Source organism: Anolis sagrei, chromosome 1 (assembly GCF_037176765.1).
Source record: "Anolis sagrei isolate rAnoSag1 chromosome 1, rAnoSag1.mat, whole genome shotgun sequence".
NCBI classification, from domain to species: Eukaryota; Metazoa; Chordata; class Lepidosauria; order Squamata; family Dactyloidae; genus Anolis; species Anolis sagrei.
In genome coordinates, this window is record NC_090021.1 from 269,810,920 (window position 1) to 269,831,979 (window position 21,060).

At 40.1% G+C, this 21,060-nt stretch overlaps 1 protein-coding gene across 3 annotated transcripts in view; it reads left to right on the forward strand.

Annotated features, from left to right (window-relative positions):
• The window catches only part of LDLRAD3 (low density lipoprotein receptor class A domain containing 3), a 205,017-nt gene that overhangs the window by 92,917 nt on the left and 91,040 nt on the right, over positions 1 to 21,060 (forward strand). For 2 of the 3 annotated variants that reach the window (XM_060764725.2, XM_060764719.2), the window contains exons 3-4: positions 1,944 to 2,069; positions 14,591 to 14,725. In XM_060764725.2, coding sequence (XP_060620708.2) covers positions 1,944 to 2,069; positions 14,591 to 14,725 — 261 coding nt within the window. The remainder of the gene's footprint in view (positions 1 to 1,943; positions 2,070 to 14,590; positions 14,726 to 21,060) is intronic. The other variant, XM_067462730.1, reaches the window with a different exon arrangement.

Genomic DNA, 21,060 nt, shown 5'->3' on the forward strand with positions numbered 1-21,060 from the left:
GAGAACTGTTCCTCTTGATACTTTCTGTGATGGGATTTCCCCCACATTTCACTGAAAAAGCAGCCTTAGTATGTGTGTGTGTGTGTGTGTGTGTGTGTTCATTTCATCAGTATGGAGTAAGAGCTTACTGCCATGTCCTATGAAACTGGTATAATATTGGTGAAAATGGGTCCCCTGGTTAGGCAGAAATGTGTATGTGCTTTCTGACATTTTTTTTTTACTAGAGTAAACCAATGGCTAAGCACAGAGCTAGAACAAGATTAAGGCTAGTTACATATTTTTCTTGAAATTCTGGTATCCTAGCAAGTACTTGCAATATAGTATCTTACTGTGATTTGTGCACAAACCTTCTGTTCATCCTATGTTGTTTACTGGTTTATGTGCAAGTTGTGATGTTCAGTAGTGTCTACAGCCAAGATTTCACTCCATAGAATGTACAAATGCAATCATGTTCAGGCTCTTCTCTCTTCTCTCTCTAATTCCCAATGAGAAGGGTGAGTCCTGTTGAACACAGGGGATTTATTTCTTAGTAAAAGAAACAAGCTCACTCTTTTCTTTTGTACTTTTTCTCTTTTTAAAAGGAAATCACACTTAATTGAGAGGTGCTCTATCACATCAGTCCATCTCCTCTCCCTGCTTTCCTTTTATATATATTCTTCCCAGAGTATCCTCTGGTGAGCCGGTAGAATAGTCAGTTCAAGGAACAACATCCCACATCCCTCTTGCTGCCTTTTTTCATGGATAATAAGACAGAAGAGCTATTGCAAGTTGGATGCTGAGACTTCAGGCAGATTTGATCACATAACCCATCTGTTGACTTGTAGAGTTGGCTGTGATCTCTGATTAATGGCCAGAAAGGTCTCTGCTCCACTATTAGCCTCAAGGTTGGGAGCTCCATCAGAAAAATACACTCTTCTGAAATGGCAGGATTTTTTTTTATTTCTCGTGTCAGGGCAGCCAGTCAATTATATTACATTTCTAACAGAACAAAGCAAGCAAACAGATGTGTGAGTTTGGTAGTTGATTAAATGTCCTTTGACCAGTATCTGGCCACTTGGAGTGCTTCTGGTGTTGCTGCAAGAAGGTCCCCCATTGTGCATGTGGCTGGGCTCAGGTTGCATTGCAGCAAGTGGTCAGTGGTTTGCTCCTCTCCGCACTCGCATGTCGAGGATTCCACTTTATAGCCCCATTTCTGAAGGTTGGTTCTGCATCTTGTGGTGCCAGAGCGCAGTCTGTTCTCTTCCAAGTCGCCCAGTCCTCTGTGTGCCCAGGGGGGAGTTTCTCATTTGGTATCAGCCATTGGTTGAGGTTCTGGGTTTGAGCCTGCCACTTTTGGACTCTCACTTGCTGAGGTGTTCCAGCGAGTGTCTCTGTAGATCTTAGAAAACTATGTCTGGATTTAAGTCGTTGACGTGCTGGCGGATACCCAGACAGGGGATGAGCTGGAGATGTCTCTGCCTTGGTCCTTTCACTATTGGCTGTCACTTCCCGGCGGATGACGGGTGGTGCGATACTGGCTAGACAATGGCAGGATGAGATATACCCATAACTGCACTTAGATGATGGGCCGTTGGTGGAGAATGGTCATCAAAGAGGATTCCAATGTTCAACAAGGCAAATGGAAATTATTGGATTTGTTTTTGAGAACCAGATTTACATTAATACCTGAGAATCATATAGATTATATTTAGAATTGTTGGAAAAACACGAAATGACTGGAGTACCAAGAAAGCAATAACCTAGTAATGTGCTATAATGGTGGCTATTTTCGAAAGTGGGTATCAGCATAGCCAGCTGAGTAAATACTGTGTGTAAACTCTTTCTGTTTTTTACTAAACATTTTAGATGGGTATCCTGATGAAAAATGTTGTGAACGTGTTGTCCTTGTGTCTGATGTAGAGTTCTTTGTTGAGCCATGCATTTTTATTTCTTTCTTCCCACAGCAAAAGCCAAATCGAAATGTGGCTCCACCTTCTTTCCCTGTGCAAGTGGAATTCACTGTATCATTGGGCGCTTCCGATGCAATGGTTTTGAAGACTGTCCAGATGGCAGTGATGAAGAAAACTGTAGTAAGTATCTCTTAGCTTGAAAACAGAGGAATATTCTTCCTTTTTCATAGACCAGGTAATGTGAGTGGTTATTACTAATTTCCCAGGCCTAAGTCCAGAGTCAAAACTCTTGTTATCTTATTTAAAAGCAAGTCAGCATTTTAATAACTTTTGTAGACTTAAACTCAAATAATTCCATAGAAAAATGAAGTTTAAGTTGTCCAAATAGTGTAAAGTCCAATAATCTTTTGGGACTTTAGTTTAATTTACCTGTTATTATTTTTATAAAGGCCACTTCTTTGTAAGTGTTAGGATCAGAATAGAACTTCTGTTAACATGTGGTTTTCAGAATGGAAATTCCATGAGCTTTAACCTATTTTCTTACAAGAAAAATGCTTTAGTACAAAAGAAATACGTTCTGTGTAGAGTGCCATTTTAAAGGGGTTATTTATTTTTGTCACAAATTCCTTAAGAATTAATTTGCTGTGATATTCGAAATTAGCATGCATCCTCTTTTCTCTCATCTACCTCTGTTTGGTTTATAATCTTCTTTACCCTTGCCTTATGCAGCTTAGTTTTCCCCGCCATTTTAGACTATACATTTCAGGATTCCTGTCCGTTGCCTACAGTGGGAGCGGCTCTGCCTTCACATTCTGCTATTTATGAATTTATTTATTTCTGCCTAAATTGGCATTCAAAGTAGCTAATAACAAAAAAATACAAATACAGGCAGTCCCCAAGGTACAAACAAGATAGATTCTGTAAGTTTGTTCTTAAGTTGAATTTGTATCTAAGTCGGAACAGGTACAATTTTTAAGTGTAACTCCAGTCAAGAATTGTTTTACGTTTTGTATATCATAGGGAAGGCTTAACACCCCTGTGGTGTTTGTTTTGCTGTCTGTGTTCCTGTTCAGAAGATTTCACCTCACTTTTTTGGCCCTGCAATAATTGGATTTTGAAAAAATTGGCTCGTTGTAGAAACAAGAATTGGTTGAGACATCTTTTCCCCATGATAACTCTTTCAGAAAATCACCTTCTGAGGGGTGATTTCTCTCACTTTCTGTTGCTTCACCACTGTTCTTAGCTATGAGTCTTTTGTAAGTCAGATGTCTCAAGGACTGCCTGTAAAAGAAAATACAGTTTGAAATGAAAACAGATTCAGAACAAAACCTTAAGAAAGAAACAGCTCACTTCAGCTATAACCAAGCTCAGATACTAAAGACATACCAGAATAAAAATATTTGCCTGATGGCAGAAGGACAATAGAATTGGACCTCCATCAGCAGGGAGTTTTAGTCCTTAGAAATTGCCAGCAAGTGAAAACTTCTCTTGTGTCTCCATCAAAGCTTGATGACACTGAAGTTGGATCTTCTCAGCCATACAATGCTGTTTGAAAGGTGCTTCTTTTAGATCTTAAAACCATGGCAAGCTTGTAAAGGAAAGTGCTTTTTTAAAAAATACTGTGGTCCCAATTGTATAAGAACTGGACTGGACTGGACTTGCCTTCCATTTTCAATCTGTTGTTATGCCTTAAAAATTGATGACAGCACCATCTAATGGATGAATATTGTCAATAACAATCTATTTAACAGAAAAAATGATTGAAATGTACCAAGAGTACAAATGAGACATCTGAAAATTAGCAAAAACACAGCATTCAGTGGTCACTAGTGCTTCTATAATAAACTCAGCACTGAACTTAGAGTACAATTTCAGAAATGAAGCGAAAAACTAAGATCAAATGTTTGGAGATCCTAAAACAAATGGAACTTACAAATTTAATGCTTACAGCAGTTGACAACAAACTGGAACAAATAAACATCAAACTAAACTGGAAAATCCCGACCTCTTAAGAACAAGAAGTGCACAGAAAAAAATAGCAAAATTGTCAGCATCCAGTCTAAACAAACAAACAAACTCCAACTTGAGAAAGGTTGAATTGGTCAAGGAAAAGGAAGAGAGGAAATATGAAAAAAGGAAGCTAGTTAAGCCCAGTAAAAAGAAGGTGGGTAGACGAAGAGGAAAAATTAGAGTTAAGAAGAAGCAGGTACAGAATGGACCCCAGGTTGGGATCCAGAAATAAGTAATGTGGATGAAACAACGAGGATGTCAAATGCTAAGAGTAAATGCAGAACTGACAGGGAACCCAAAGATGTTACCAAACTTAATCTCCAATATCATTTGGAGAAAACAGAACATTTTAAAAACAGATGCAAAAAGGAGAGAATTCCACAAGATTAGGATGAATGGAATTAATGAAGAGAAATTGGGTAGTAGAAGGATAAAGGTATATAGTAGATACAATAGATCTTTGGTTATGGAAAATAGTATTTCTATCAATTTTGTGTATATATATATAAAACTGAATTTGTTTGTGAAAGGATATTAACTAAACTGAGGGATCACAGTTAAGTCATAAGAGAATTTGGGCTCCAATATTTGAAGTATGGATCACATAATTTTTCCTTGTTGAGAAGGAAGGGTGGTTAGTTAGTCTGGGGTGAGCTAGTCTGAGGTGAGCCTCACCACCCAGAGGTTCATCCTTCTTCCTGGAGGAGGAGGGGGTATGGCTGTTCTAGGTGCACAGCCGTGGGAACATAAAATCATTATGGGGTTTCTAGTTACACTCCCCCTGAAGACACGGGTTCGCAGCTTGGGAGTGATCCTGGATTCATCACTGAGCCTGGAACCCCAGGTCTCGGCAGTGGCCAGCTGCGCCCGTACCTTGGGAAGTCTGACTTGGTCCACACTCTAGTTACATCCTGAATAGATTACTGCAATGCGCTCTACGTGGGGCTGCCTTTGAAGACAGTTGGGAAACTTCAGCTAGTTAAACGGTTGGCAGCCAGACTACTAACTGGGGTGACATACAGGAAGCATACCACCCCCCTGTTGTGCCAGCTCCACTGGCTGCCAGTCCACCTCTGAGCCCAATTCAAAGTGCTGGTTTTGACCTATAAAGCTCTATACGGTTCTGGCTCAGCTTACTTGTCTGAACGCATCCACCCCTATGTCCCACCTCGAAACCTAAGATCATCCGGGGAGGCCCTGCTCATGCTCCCATCAACAGCACAAATGCGCCTGGCGGGGATGAGAGACAGTGCCTTCTCGGCAGTGGCCTTCCACCTATGGAACACACTCCCAACTGAGGTAAGATTGGCCACCTCCCTCCTGGTTTTTCAAAAGAAACTAAAGGCATGGTTTTGGGACCAGGCTTTTGGACAATAGATGCAAGGAGCACTTTAAGGGAATGTGACTGGAATGATGATATGGCTGATGAGACTGTTTTACTGTTTTAACGATGGCTTATGTATTGTTAATTATGCTTTATATCTAATTGTGATTTTAATTTTGTAATTTGTTATGTAATGGCTTCGGAATGGGGCCCATTGTAAGCAGTCCTGAGTCCTCCTTCGGGGGTTGAGAAGGACGGGATAGAAATGTGAGAAATAAATAATTAATAAATAATAAAATAAATAGTGCTGCCTACTATCTTTGTTCCACAGCATGAATATTTTCCCAATGAGAGTTTCCAAGGAAGATCAGAAATTTGAACTCTGAACTCCAGAGTCCTAATCCACCTCTTGGACTGCTATTTCACACTAGCTCTTCTAGGCTATGCTTGATCGCAACAAGTAAATTAAACAGATTGAGGGTGGAGGAGAGAGAGCAGCCTTATTAGAGTAGAGTTGAGTGTTGTTTTTCTTGATAGCATTTAAAAGAGGGAAGAGCAGTAGACTCGCTTTGTAAACTAACAAAAGAGACAAGATTTACAGGAAGACAGTCTAATACTTTTTCTTCTTCATTGTTGACATTTCTTTGGTAGTACTCACATCTATTTGACCTTTTTATTTATTCACATATGCCATCTCTCAGTAGTCTTTGTGTTCATCTTGCTTTTGTGCTTCTTGAAACTTGGGGAACAAATCCCCACCTGAGGGAATGCAATTGGAAAAAGAGGATTTAGGGGCAGTGAAATTTACTTTAGGCTATACTTGAATAAGCAAGGCTAGAAAAAGGTTGGCAAGTGCAGCTTGAATTCTAATTCCTAGGTCTGGACGAAAGAGAGTGGACAGAAATGAGCATATTTGGTTTGAAAAACAGCCACGTTATGAATCCTAGCTTGGGAGCAACATAATTAATTTCTTGTTCATTTACTTGCTTCATAGCATTCAATGACCTGGGGTAGATATGGTAGTAGATAGTACTTTAGATGTAGTGGTATGCTTAACCTTTTTATCACCTTTTTCTCCAGTCATGTGGCAAGCCTAGACTTTTCCATCACATATAGGTTCTCTGTGTGCCATATATATGTGTGGATATAGAGAGAGTCAGGCAAAAGAGGGAGAGCAGGCAAAATTTATAACAGCATTTTTCTTTCTGGCAACCTGAAATGCATACAGCCACTATCTTAAGAAACATGAAGACTCAGAAGACGTGTCAGCCATTAAAACTCATCCCTTCATTTTGTAAAATTGAATTTGTGTCATTTCTATATACACCAGTGAAAACAAGGTTTTCTTTGAGGGATTGTTTTGGAAGGGATACTTTCAATTCTCAGGTTTTTTCCTGCAGACTCTTAGATCCAAGAAGAAAATGTGGTATTAGTGACATACTGGTTCCTAGGACACTAGAAACTAGGGTTCAAATTCCCACTTGGCCATGGAAATCCACTGGATCAAGTACTATTCTCTCAGGTCCCTTCATCACAGCTGTATAAAATCCACATTGAACTAGATTATATGGCAGTGTGGCCTCAGATAATCCAGTTCAAAGCAGATATTGTGGGATTTTATGCCTTGATATAATGGGTAAATGGCTGTGTGGAAGGGTCCTTTGTATCAGAGGAAGGTAACAGATGCTATCAAGGAAGCACTGGGATTGTTTCACCATAGGGTCGCTGTTGTTGTTGTTCATTCGTGCAGTTGTCTCCGACTCTTCGTGACCTCATGGACCAGCCCACGCCAGAGCTCCCTGTTGGCCATCACCTCCCCCAGCTCCTTCAGAGTCAAGCCAGTCACTTCAAGGATGCCATCCATCTTGCCCTTGGTCGGCTCCTCTTCCTTTTTCCTTCCATTTTCCCCAGCATCATTGTCTTCTCATTATGTGGCCAAAGTACTTCAACTTTGTCTCTAATATCCATCCCTCCAATGAGCAGTCAGGCTTTATTTCCTGAAGTATGGACTGGTTGGATCTTCTTGCAGTCCAAGGCACTCTCAGAACTTTCCTCCAACACCACAAAAGCATCTATCTTCCTTCGCTCAGCCTTCCCTATGCTCCAGCTCTCACATCGGTAGGTGACTATGGGGAATACCATTGCTTTAACTATGTGGATCTTCGTTGCCAGTGTGATGTCTCTACTCTTCACTATTTTATCGAGATTGGACATTGCTCTCCTCCCAAGAAGGAAGCATCTTCTGATTTCCTGGCTGCAGTCTGTGTCTGAGGTAATCTTTGCACCTAGAAATACAAAGTCTGTCACTGCTTCCACGTTTTCTCCCTCTATTTCCCTGTTGTCAATCATTCTGTGGCCATAATCTTGTTTTTTTTTATGTTTAACTGCAACCCAGCTTTTGCGCTTTCTTCTTTCACCTTGATTAGAAGGCTGCTCAGCTTTCGGCCATCAAAGTGGTGTCATCTGCATATCTAAGGTTGTTAATGTTTCTTCCAGAATTTGTAACTCCATCTTTGCATTTGTCAAGCCCCGCACATTGCATAATGTGTTCTGCATACAAGTTGAATAGGTTGGGTGAGAACATACAACCCTGCCATATGCCTTTCACAATCTTGAACCAGTCTGTTGTTCCATGGTCAGTTCTTACTGTTTCTGCTTGGTCCTTAAACAGATTCCTCAGGAGAGAGACAAGGTGGCTTGGTATGCCCGTACCACCAAGAACTTTCCACAATTTATTATGACCCACACAGTCAAAGACTTTAGAATAGTCAATAAAACAGAAATAGATGTTTTTCTGAAACTCCCTGCCTTTCTCTATTATCCAGCTGGTCGCTATAAGTCAGAAATGACTTGAAGGCATACAAGTGAATATAGCTTGGCTTCTTCAGTTTAATTAAATGATAAAACAAGCAACACTGAAGATTTATTGTTGGAAAAGTAGTTTTAGTTGTAGAAAAAAAACGTATCTTCATCTCTTCAATCTCTTTTTTGTTGTTTCTAAGGAACCCTCCCATCTTTTGGAATTTTACTTGGCAATTATGAAAAAGTATTTTGAAAATTGTGAGGTGTCTAGTCTACTGTGCTTTCCTGATGCCTTTTAACTGGTATTCTCTCCTATTTGTCTTTCTTCCTACAGTGTCCCATCTCCTTTGAATTTTCAATTAGAAACTTAGCTTGGATGAAAGCCAACATACACTCAAAATTTGAGGTGTCTAGTATGATGTCCCTAAGATTTATGACTACCACAGATATAGAGACTTTTGCCTTTATTATTACACAGCAAAATTAAAGTAAATGTTTTTCGTGGTGTCTTGGTCTTTAGGCCTGTTCCTGGGGTTATCTGGGGTGCTGATTCAGAAACTTGCATTGGATACACTCTAATTTCTTAGATATGGTTATCATGGTTTTCTATAGGCATGCAGATGTTGACTGGTAGCTGGCACATATGTTCTCTTTCTCAAAAACTAGAGCTGATAAGGGGAAATTGATATCATTTTTGGAATCAGCAGGTCAAATATACCCAGAATCAGATCTAACATTTCACATAGGAAAATGTATGTTGGTCAGTGTTATCAATTGTTGTTGTTTTAAATCTGTAAATATCGCAGATTGTGCTAGTACGGCTGTACCAGGAGCTCCAACCTTTTCTTTTTTTGAGTATTTGCATGTATTCCAAAGTTCCATGCATTTTGCAATAAGGTGGCTTCCCTTGGTTTGCAGCCACCTGCCTATCATCGTTGGGTTTTTTTAGCTCTGCCCCTTTCCCCAGGGTTCAGGAAAGAAAGGGAGCCATTTTAGCTCAGTCTTACAGTTAAAAGCTTAGCTACAGGACGTGAATCAGCTTCACCTGTAGAGAAGCTTCGTTTCTTACGAAATTCTGGGGAAAACAGTTCCAAAGGACTCCAGCTGGAGAATCTACAAAGCCTTGACTGGTAGGTCTACTCGGGACCCAAGAAGCAGTTTGGAGCCGGGAGTAGAGCCCACATCAGCAAAGTTTAGAAAGTAGATTGCTCGAGGAGGGGTTAAAAAGGGTTTTACTCTTAAAGAAAAGAAACAGTTCAAGAAGCCAGTTGTGGACAAGATTAAGAAAGCCACCAGTTGATTCAAAGCCTTGAAGTATTTACTTGACCTGTTAAAGATCTGAAAAGCATTTGTTTAATTTGTTGAAGACCTAAGCAATAATAAAGGACTTTGTTAAACTTTTCAAGCTTTTAAAGACTCTGTACAGGAAAATCCTTAGGGCCTCTCACTCGAGGCACCTCGGCTCCCCGCTGGGCACAAAGAGCACGTCCTGTTCAAAAGCCAATTGCTATAGGCCCAGCACGTGACAGCATACTGTCATTTCTCTTCAAATCGTATAAATCTAAATATGCATAATGGCAACAGATTTGCTTAGTAGCTCATAAATTGAGATTTGACATCAAATAAACCATCCCTCCCAAATATCTACTCGTTAGCTAGCTTTCTCCAAACAAAGTGAGGGGAAATTCATGCTCTCCAGTGTTTCTTGCAATTCTTCTACCTGAAATTATTTTAGTAGTCATATTAACTGCACTAGCTCCCAGTTGACATAGTTATGGGTCTGTACAGAAGTGTTTATAATAATATGCTTATAACTGTATTTATGTTTGAATTGGTTGCCCTAAGGCTGGAGCGGCCTAGCTGTGAGAAATGTGTTACCATGGAAACGAGGCAGAAGAGGAGGTGGGAGGAGCTTAGAGAGTGAAGGTTTAAAAAAGTGACAGTTAGAGTCAGTCAGAGAAGAAAGACTCTGAGAGAGCAGCAGAGTCAGTTTTAGACTCTGAGGAGTGAAGAGGTGAAGAGTCAGGTTTTAGTGTTCGTGAATAGTAGAGATTTCTTCAGCTAGGAAGCTGAAGGGGAAAACCTTGTTAGTTGCTTTAGTTAGAAAGAACTAACAGAGGCTTGCTAGGATCGCTAGTCGGAGGAAGACTGGAGATCTGTGATTTGATCAAGTATAGATCAAACAGAAAGACTATTCATTGCAGGGAACACTGGTTAATAAAGTGCTTCACCACAGCAAGAGTTCATAAGTTGTAACATCGAAAGTCTGAATTGTATCGCAACCAAGTTACATGTAACCATCAAGTATTTGCCAAGCTTAACATCTTCATACTGCAACCATACTCTTTGTTTAAAAATAAACTTGTTCTCTTTGGTTTTTAAAACTGCCTCATCTCCATTAATTTTACGCTCTATGCACCCACTCTACCAAAATTACCTCACAACACAAACAGAGCCTTTAATACCAGAGCCTTTTACAAATCAGTGGCTCCTCTCTCCTAAACCTAGGCGCTTCCTCACTAGTTGGTAGCGTCTCTCTACAATTGGGTGGCAGCTTCATTACCAGTGGCGGAGGTTCATTACAGGTCCAATTCCTGGGTCTCTCAAAGGAATGTGCAAATGAGCAAGCGAGCTTTGGATCCAAAGAGTTGAAACTGGTCCCTTTATCCATCTAGAATGCTGCTTTTCTGGTCCAACCATCAGAATTATCTAGTCAGTGTTACTGATGTGACCACAGGACTTTACTCAGGTGTAGGCTATGATAGGCATATGCCCCATCAGCAAAGTTCATTTCTGTTTGTACGGGAACATCCCATTGTAATCCCATTTGAAATCCATCTGAGAAGGACTTAACATTGCTTTGCCACTGTACAATACATTGCATATAGTAATAAAATTAGTTAATCTTTGAGACCAAAGCAGATCTCTTTCTGTATATTGTGATTTTCTCCTCAATTTCCTTTGTCTTTCTATTGAAAAATGTGAATCTTCCTTATATGAGTGATAACTAGGCATCATTTTCCACTCTGTATGCCAGTTTGTTCAGTAGTGGATTTCTAGCTAATGCTCTGGCCTACTGCTTACATTGCTATGCACATCAGTAAAATGCAGACTTAGCAATTTTGTAAGAGGATTGTGAAAGCAATAAATTCCAGTTTCTACGCTATGGATTATATGCATCCAGTCTTTAGCTTTTGTTTCTTTATGAAGATTCTTGACTTGTGCTCTTTGAAGAGCCTTTCTCTTTGATTGGCTTACAGACAGGAAAGCCAGAGTCTGTGAATTGTAATTTGTATTGTAATTGTAACTGAGAATTTTTTGAATTAGATTGTGAAGTTAAAGAATATTGTTATCCTGCTTTCTGAATGCTGTTTAAATTTATTTGTTGTTGTGCGCCTTTGAAGTCATTTATGAGTTATGGTAATGCTAAGGTGACCTTATTATGGGATTTTCTAGGTCTGAGAGCCCAAGGTCACCCAGCGGGTTTCCATGGCTGAGTCAGGAATTGAACCCTGGTCTCCAGAGTCTTAGTCTGATGCCCAAACAACTACTTGAAATATTATATTTCATTTCATGTTCAGAGATGAGTGGCACAGGATTAAGATTCATTAGGAGATACCTAAGCAGCCAGACTACATTCACTTGTGACCTAGACTATCTGAAGCAAGTAGGCACGGATGAGAGTTTCATTTTGAATAAATGCTTCATGCCTCAGGACATTTCTGCTGTTTCTTGCTTCATGCATCTAAGAATATTTGCAGCATTGGGGGAAGTTAAGTAGCCACGTGATCCATGTGGCAAGCTACTGCACATCAATCTTTGGTTGAAATCACTGCTGTGCCTCCAATTGTGAGTTTTGGGTCTTAGTATTTTTTTCCTGGCTTACCTGTTCATGCAAGTATCATATTTTGGTTTTCTTCCATCATCCAATAGAGCATTGGTTCTCAACCTGGGGTCCCCAGATGTTTTTGGCCTTCAACTCCCAGAAATCCTAACAGCTGGTGAACTGGCTGGGATTTCTGGGAGTTGTAGGCAAAAAACATCTGGGGACCCCAGGTTGAGAACCATTGCAATAGAGGGTTACCCGTTTGGGTTTCTCCCATTGGTCTTCTATATACCTACCACTGCTTAGTGTCACCGATATAGTCTTTTCAACTACTATACCTTCAAATTTAGGCAAAGAGCAGATTTCCAAGTTGCACCATTTTTTCCAGTCCCCTTTTTTGTATAAAGCCCTGGTCACAGTGGCCAGACATACCTTCCAGGTATTTGGATTCCAAGAGGATGAATTTGAGAGGGTGCTGCTAAGATTTGGTGTGTGTGTGTGTGTTTTAGGGGGGGGGGGTGTGAGTCTACCATTCTGGATTATACAAGGTATGTTTTTTGGATGATACCTGTGTTGGTCTATTGTAGCAAAACTAGCAGTGTCTAATAGCACCTTAAAGTTTAACAAGTTTTATTTAACACTTTCTTTTGTGAACTACATCATCAGAGGTATTGAGCGTGGTCTCATTTACCAGACCAGAGTGTACACAGTTAGGTTGGAGCAGTGTTTCTCAAACTACTCCTCCAGGTGTTTTGGACTTCAGCTCCCAGAAATCCCAGTCATCTTACCAGCTGTTAGGAATTGTGGGAACTGAAGTCCAAAACATCTGGAGGATCACTATTTGAAAACTCTGGATTGGAGCATGTAGCAGGTAAGGAGAAAGATACAGTCGACATAGCACAAATGTTTATTACCTTAACAAGTTACTGCTGTTTGTCTATATTTTCAGATGGCATACACTGACAGTAGTTTCCTGTGCTATTTTCATGGTTCTTTCATTCTTTAAAAAACTGATGAACAAAAATATTATAATGTTCTGATGAGAATAGCAGTGCCTCTCAAATCATTGTTGTTGTTTATTTGTATTGCCCCAGAAATGTATATAGTTATATAGCCTCAATCCTTATTTATTTATTTATTTATTTGCAGTATTTATATTCTGCCTTTCTCACCCCACAGGGGACTCAGGGTGGATTACAATGCACATATACATGGCAAGCATCCAATGCCAATTAGACATACAACATATATAGGCAGACACACAGAGGCTATTTAACATTCCAGCTTTTTCTGCTTCATGAGGGTATGCTTATAAGAGTCCTGTAAAATAGGTTTGTTAAGATGTCATGATGGCCTATGGTCACAAAGTAAGTTTCATAAGCCAGTTAGGTTTTGAGCTTGAGTATCCTGTTTCCAAGTCTCATACTTTGAATTAAGTCCGTACTGATTCTCTCAGATCATCAGTTCCTATTAAAATAGTTCCAAGGTTGAAGCATAATAGTGGGAGAAATGTTTCCATTAGTGTTTTGAATTTGCATAATTAAAATCCAAATTAGAATAGCAGACATAATTATAATAATTTGCATAATATGCAAAATAGGTCCCCAGATTTGAGACACTGCATTATGGCAACCCTAGATGTCCCCGCCCCAGTAATGAAGTTGCTTTGTCTCTAAGTTTAGGTATCTACAATAGCATCTTCACTAGCTTCTTCCATTTATCATGAAATGCATTCCTTCAAGTCAAACAATGGCATAGTAGTCCATGTTTTTATCCACCCTTCCCACATTAGAAATTCAGCATTAGTAAGTATATTAGAGTGGGAACTGTGTGACACACAGGCTAATGTTCTCCGGGTTCCCCCAGTCTTTCTTGTACTCCTCTTGTTGCTGAATATGCTCTGCAGAATTACAGCAGTTTGACACCACATTAGCTGTCATGTCTCAGTGCTATGGTTTCCTGGGATTTCTCTTTTTGTTATATATTTACCTTTCTCTATCAGAGAGTTCTGGTGTTACAACAAAGTACATGCCCAATGATTTGATAGGATAGAGCCATGGCAATTAAAGTGGTGTCAAACTGCTATAGCTCTGCAGGGTAGATAGTCTGTATGCTAGGCTCAACATAGTGTTTCCTACCACAAAACTGGTACGTTATCTTGTTTTGAAACAAGGAAGTGGGTGCCACTTGCCATTGTATGAAAATTGGGCCTTTGTCTCTCCCTGTCATTTAGTGGTTGCCCAACAGCATTGGAAAGACTTACTATATACCAGTCACTTGGCATCTTTAAAATTACTGTAGTAAGCCAGATAGGTGCCATATCACAATGTTTCACTATTATGAAGAGTGAGAAAGTAACTTTTTTTTCGATTTAGCAGGCATCTGGTTTAAGCAATTTCCTCAGCAACACAGGGATTTAAAAAACATTTAATTGATACCACTCTTTCTATTCCAAATAGTACTCAAGATAGCCAAATATAAATGACAGATAAAGTCATACTTAAAATTAAAATTCATTGAACCAAAACACACATTATGATAAAGACACACTGATGCGAAACACAGTGCCCACAGATGCCTCATCTTCAGTCTCTATACCAACTGTATCAAAATGCTGTCAAATTGAAATAGCATTAGATTGAAATTTGAATCACTGACTGTATTCGACTAACCCTGGAAATTGTGTCTCTGGCTGTAAGTCTCAAGTTTGAGCTAACTCTCATGTTTCTGTTTTCACAGCAGCAAATCCCTTGTTATGCTCTACTGACCGGTTTCACTGTAGGAATGGCCTGTGCATTGATAAGAGCTTTATGTGTGACAATCAAAATAACTGCCGGGACAACAGTGATGAAGAAAGTTGTGGAAACTCTCAAGGTAGGTGGAAAGCACAAAACACATTTCTTCCAAGCAGATACGCAATTACATTGTGTTAATTCTTAATTAACAACTCAGTGCTTCTTAATCAAAACCTCATTGTCTGAGCCCAGCACTCATTCAGCAATATTTAGCATTTTGCTTAAGAGAGGGGCAGGTTATATGTGTAAGACTGGGAGACCTGGGAGGGAGTGAAGTGCACTGACAAAATAGTCACTAGTCAAAAAAGTGTTTTCCTTTTGAACATGACTGTAGCACTTTTCCTGTGAATGTCATTAAGTCATAAAGAACTGCACATCATTTAGTTGGATACATTCATAAATTGAAATTGAAAAGACAGCAAGCGTCCACGTTTGTAAGGATTGCTTAACACAGTTTTCATTACGTAGTTAGGCAAGTTGTACACCTCATTGAACTGTCAGATTTTCCTCCAAATGCAAAGCCTTTATTTTCTGTGGAACTTAATACTTACCCTCAGGCTAAGGCCCTGAGTGTTTTGATACAGATTTGCAACTGATAAGCAAACTTTGGCTTCTCTGTCTCTCTGTGTGTATCTACATACATATGTATGTGTGTGTGTGTTTGTATGTGTGTATATACACACACATATACATACACACATATCTACACACACACACAAGTACACATAGACACAAACAGACACACACAGATACACACATATATATTGGTAGAGGAATTTCTTATTTGGTCCTATCTTGCATGAAACCTGATGTAAAAAAAAAAAACCCTGATAGGATTATTGATACTTCCAATCAAGCTGTTGTTGTAATGAAATCAACAATGAAACCATCAACATCAACTTAGGGGAGACTTTGCAGATTTCCTCCTTTGGAACAAAAATGTAATATTATGAACATCCCTGGTTAATGCATGAAGAAACTTGCAGAGATAATCGAGTCATTAAAAAACTAGGGCAAGTCTATAATGCACAGACACAGCCCTGGTGGTGAGAGTGATCAGAAATGGGTGCTTTTTGTTTCAATAGAACCAAAATGAATGAATCCATTCCCATCTCTGCTGTCTTCTGTCAAGTCTTTGCTGTTTTTCTCTGTAGACACACATTAATGGCAATTACTTGTTCCAGTGCCATGTCAGTGTCATCTCCAACTGCCACCCTTGCCCTTTCTGCAATTCTGGGCTAGTGTTCACATCGTTAAATAAGAGACCCCTTTCTCCCTTTCTTCGTCAACTCTGCCAAGAACAAAACAGCATGCACAAAGGGCACAGATCAATGTTCTTTTCGATGTTTTCAAAAGAACATGCCACAGCTCCAAGCCGCAGTGGGAGTCGATAACAGTTTGATCCATGTTTATTGCTGGGGCCTTCCGTCTTCTTCTTTGCCATTGACCATATTTTGAGAATTTGTTCCTTCATATTTAAAAAGCTTATAGAGGAAAGAAAAAAACCTGGTGTTGATAACTCCTAGAAACTAATCTTTAGATAGAGTTCATACAGTTGGAAATACATTTTTGAAGATATACTCTTTTGTAGTTTTGCCTCTTCCTCTTCCTTTTTCAACAATGCCTATAAAAGCACATTCCTCACAGTCTTCAGGGGATGTTCATTATTTCTTTAGAATGCATCACTGTATTTTTAAAGGAACCCAGTATTTCTTAAATTTTATCAAAAATTGTATGACTACATTCTGTCAAATCATTGCAACAGATTGGTTCTAAACACAGGGTTCATGTAATGTAGTTGCAAATCTGAACTGTCAGTCTTTTTTTCCTGTTGGATTTTCTCTCATGTTCTTGTTAAAAGCTTTGCTTCTCTTTAACCTGGTTGCCTATTGTGAACTCATTTTCCTCTTATTACTACATTTATCTGTTCCTTAACTGACTCTGAATGATGCTCGCAAAGTGCCAAAACACAGTAATATCCCCTCAATGCTGTTATTAGTTTAATGATAGCGTTGTTGCCCAATTACAAGCTGGGTGGTCTGCAAGCCTCATTAATCGTCAGTTTGCATATTCTATTACCAGACATTGCAGATAGTCTCTTTCTGATTAGCTTTTTTGTCTTGTCTCAAACATTTTGTAGTGTGTAGAGAGGCAGGGAGGAGAAACTATTAACCCCCACCAGGTTCTGCTGAGATTGCAGTCTGGTCTTCTGAATCGACCTTCCGTTTTTAGCTATTTTCAAGTTCCTTAAGGTGGAAGGGATAAGTGATCCATTAAAAGATGCAAGTTAGTATTTGTGATTGCATTTGAGTCAGCGGTTCTTTGGACTTATAGAATCATGCTAGAAGAAAGATTGAAGAACCTGATAATGGTTATTGCACAGCTTTCAGCTGATGTGCATGTTATCCACTCAGGCAAGTCTCTTGAGCATTTGATTTTCAACCCAATTTCACGAATATGGTGAATGTGCTATATCTGATATTTCCATTGTATGTTTGTGGAGGGAGTGGGGGTACTTGAACTAATCTTACCCTGTGTCATTGCCAACTTCTGGCACAAGCACCAGAATACTAATCCTTTCCAGAACATGTTCATTGTTATCAATCACTTGCTGTGAGTTTTCTGGGCTGTATGGCCATGCTCCAGAAGCATTTTCTCCTGATGTTTCACCCACATTTATTGTGGGCATCCTCAGAGGTTGAGGGATCTGTTGGAAACAAGGCAAGTGAGGTTTATATATCTGTGGAATGTCCAGGGTGGAAGAAAGAACTCTTGTCTGCTTGAGGCAAGTGTGAATGTTTCTCCCACCCTGGACATTCCACAGATACATAAACTTCACTTGCCTAGTTTCCAACAGATCCCTCAACCTCTGAGGATTCCTGCCATAGATGTGGGTGAAACTTCAGGAGATAATACTTCTGGAACATGGCCACACAACCAGGAAAACTCACATCAACCCAGTGATTCTAACCATGAAAGCCTTCAACAACACACATCTCATTCTGTTTTTATTCAACATTCATCAGATTTCAATTGAAACCAGATCCTAACCACGACCACCATGATGTTGTTAGTGTTTTCTTCCAGCCCCTCACCAAAGACCTGTGATCCAAACTTAACAAGCAAATATAGACCCCTTCTATGGATCAAGAAAAGAAATCACTCACTAGAAAAGACAATAATGTTTAGTAAGGTAGAAGGCAGCAAGAAAAGAGGAAATCCACATTGTGGATAGATAGACTCAATCAGCCTCACGTCGATACCGGGCAAGATTCTGGAAAAGATTATTAAGGAAGCGGTCTGCAAACACTTAGAAACAAATGCAGTCATCGCTAATAGTCAACATGGATTTATCAAAAACAAGTCATGCCAGACTAATCTGATCTCTTTCTTCGATAGAGCTACAAGCTGGGTAGATGCGGGGAATGCTGTGGATGTAGCGTACCTGGATTTCAGGAAGGCCTTCGACAAGGTCCCCCATGACCTTCTGGCAAGGAAACTAGTCCAATGTGGGCTAGGCAAAACTACGGTGAGGTGGATCTGTAATTGGTTAAGTGGACGAACACAGAGAGTGCTCACTAATGCTTCCTCTTCATCTTGGAAAGAAGTGACGAGCGGAGTGCCGCAGGGTTCCGTCCTGGGCCCGGTCCTGTTCAACATCTTTATTAATGACTTAGATGAAGGGCTAGAAGGCATGATCATCAAGTTTGCAGACGACACCAAATTGGGAGGGATAGCCAATAGTCCAGAGGACAGGAGCAGAATTCAAAACGATCTTGACAGATTAGAGAGATGGGCCAAAACTAACAAAATGAAGGTTCTTGTGGGTTTTTTCGGGCTATATGGCCATGTTCTAGAGGCATTTCTCCTGACGTTTCGCCTGCATCTATGGCAGGCATCCTCAGAGGGTGAGGATGCCTGCCATAGATGCAGGCGAAACGTCAGGAGAAATGCCTCTAGAACATGGCCATATAGCCCGAAAAAACCCACAAGAACTGAGTGATTCCGGCCATGAAAGCCTTCGACAATAACAAAATGAAGTTCAACAGTGACAAATGCAAGATACTCCACTTTGGCAGAAAAAATGAAATGCAAAGATACAGAATGGGGGACGCCTGGCTCGAGAGCAGTACGTGGGAAAAAGATCTTGGAGTCCTCGTGGACAACAAGTTAAACATGAGCCAACAATGTGATGTGGCGGCAAAAAAAGCCAATGGGATTTTGGCCTGCATCAATAGGAGCATAGTGTCTAGATCTAAGGAAGTAATGCTACCCCTCTATTCTGCTTTGGTTAGACCACATCTGGAATATTGTGTCCAATTCTGGGCACCACAATTCAAGAGAGATATTGACAAGCTGGAATGTGTCCAGAGGAGGGCGACTAAAATGATCAAGGGTCTGGAGAACAAGCCCTATGAGGAGCGGCTTAGGGAACTGGGCATGTTTAGCCTGAAGAAGAGAAGGCTGAGAGGAGATATGATAGCCATGTATAAATATGTGAGAGGAAGCCACAGGGAGGAGGGAGCAAGCTTGTTTTCTGCTTCCTTGGAGACTAGGACGCGGAACAATGGCTTCAAACTACAAGAGAGGAGATTCCATCTGAACATTAGGAAGAACTTCCTGACTGTGAGAGCCGTTCAGCAGTGGAACTCTCTGCCCCGGAGTGTGGTGGAGGCTCCTTCTTTGGAAGCTTTTAAGCAGAGGCTGGATGGCCATCTGTCAGGGGTGATTTGAATGCAATATTCCTGCTTCTTGGCAGGGGTTTGGACTGGATGGCCCATGAGGTCTCTTCCAACTCTTTGATTCTATGATTCTATGATTCTAAGATATCCACAGCCCTGAGCCTGATGAATGACTTGAGCATGGGAACTGAAGGTGCCTCATTCATCAGGTCACCATAAGTCAAAGTTGACTTAACAGCAGCAACAGCAGCAAATGGATCAAAATGGAAGTAGGAGCAGCAAGTTTGTTCACAGTACTCAAAACAGCAGGAAATAAAAAGTAGGGGCTGTAAAGATCTCTTTTGAGATTGGTGCTTCTCAAGTTGATCAGAAATGCTAACTAAGCTAGAGGCGAGGTGAAGAAATTCATAGGTGTTGCCAAGCACTTCAGGATGTGGGCATTAAAATGGAGAATGCAGTTCAGTGTAAGTAAGTGGATTTTTATTCTGTGATATTAAATGTTTTTAATTGATATGTATGAATGCATGTTTATGGCATCTAATTGTTGCCAATCTGTACACCGCCCTGGGTCGCTTTCGGGCTGAAAAGGGCAGGAATAAATAAATACTTTTTTAAAAAAAAAAACTGTAAAATGTGGTCACAGACACACACAACTTCCAACTTCTCATGTAACCTGAAAGTGACTGACTAGATAGAAATTATGGGTTTTGTTGCATAGTTTAATGAAAGGATGGTAGTTCTTGGTGTTTGTTTATATAATATACTTTTACATGTAAAAAAATTGCAAGTAAAAAATCAACAGATATACAATCTTATTAAGACATGACACAGAAGGAAAAGTGGATGGCAGTGTGGAAGGGGACTAAGTACATCAGGTACTATATCTTCTTCATTTCTACTGTGACTAGGGCAGTGGCAGATGTGATGGGGGTGGGGACTTTCATTGGCCTCTGCTCTAGGCATGATGGAGCTGTGCCTACTTCTTCTATCCCTCTGAGGCCAGGGAGATGAATCCTTAGGAGAGGGATTAAAAATTACCAGTGTGGTAGAAATGAACTTTGAGAAGAATAGTATAGAAATGGGGAAAAGACAGGAAATGGCAATGAACATGATCTGTAAGCTCATCTATTCTGTGAGAACACTTTTGGAGCTTTCTTAGCTTAGATAGAAGGACAAGTAAGTGGAGGACATGATAAAGAAGTGTATGGTACAGAATCATTGTAAAGGAACAGCCTTTTTCACAATCTCAAAACAGAAGAACTGGGTTTATGCACATAGGAAGAATGGTGGAAGATTCAAGACAGACAAAAGGAAATACTTTTTCAAGGACACATCATAAAACTGTGGGATTTATTTTCATGGATGTTTGATGATCCCCACATAGATGGATTACAAAGGAATAAAAACAAAGAGGAGGCATGAGATCATATATGTGTATAGAAATTTTAGTTTTAAAAAATCAACCCAAAGTTCTTGAGGCAATGTAACTCTTATAAAAAAGGATCAGTACCCTTCTCTGAGTAGAGTAGCAAAAGGTATATCTGCGGAAAATCTAAAAGATGCCCCAACCCCTCTTATCTCTCCACTACAGCACCACTTCTAGCCTTTTTGTATGCCTGGGTGGGAAATTGCCAGTGACAGCCTGGCGCAGTGGGCCCCTAAAGCAACAATGACATTTCTCTCTCTTTGTGAAATAAACCTTGATTTATTCACGGTCATATCAAGATCCATA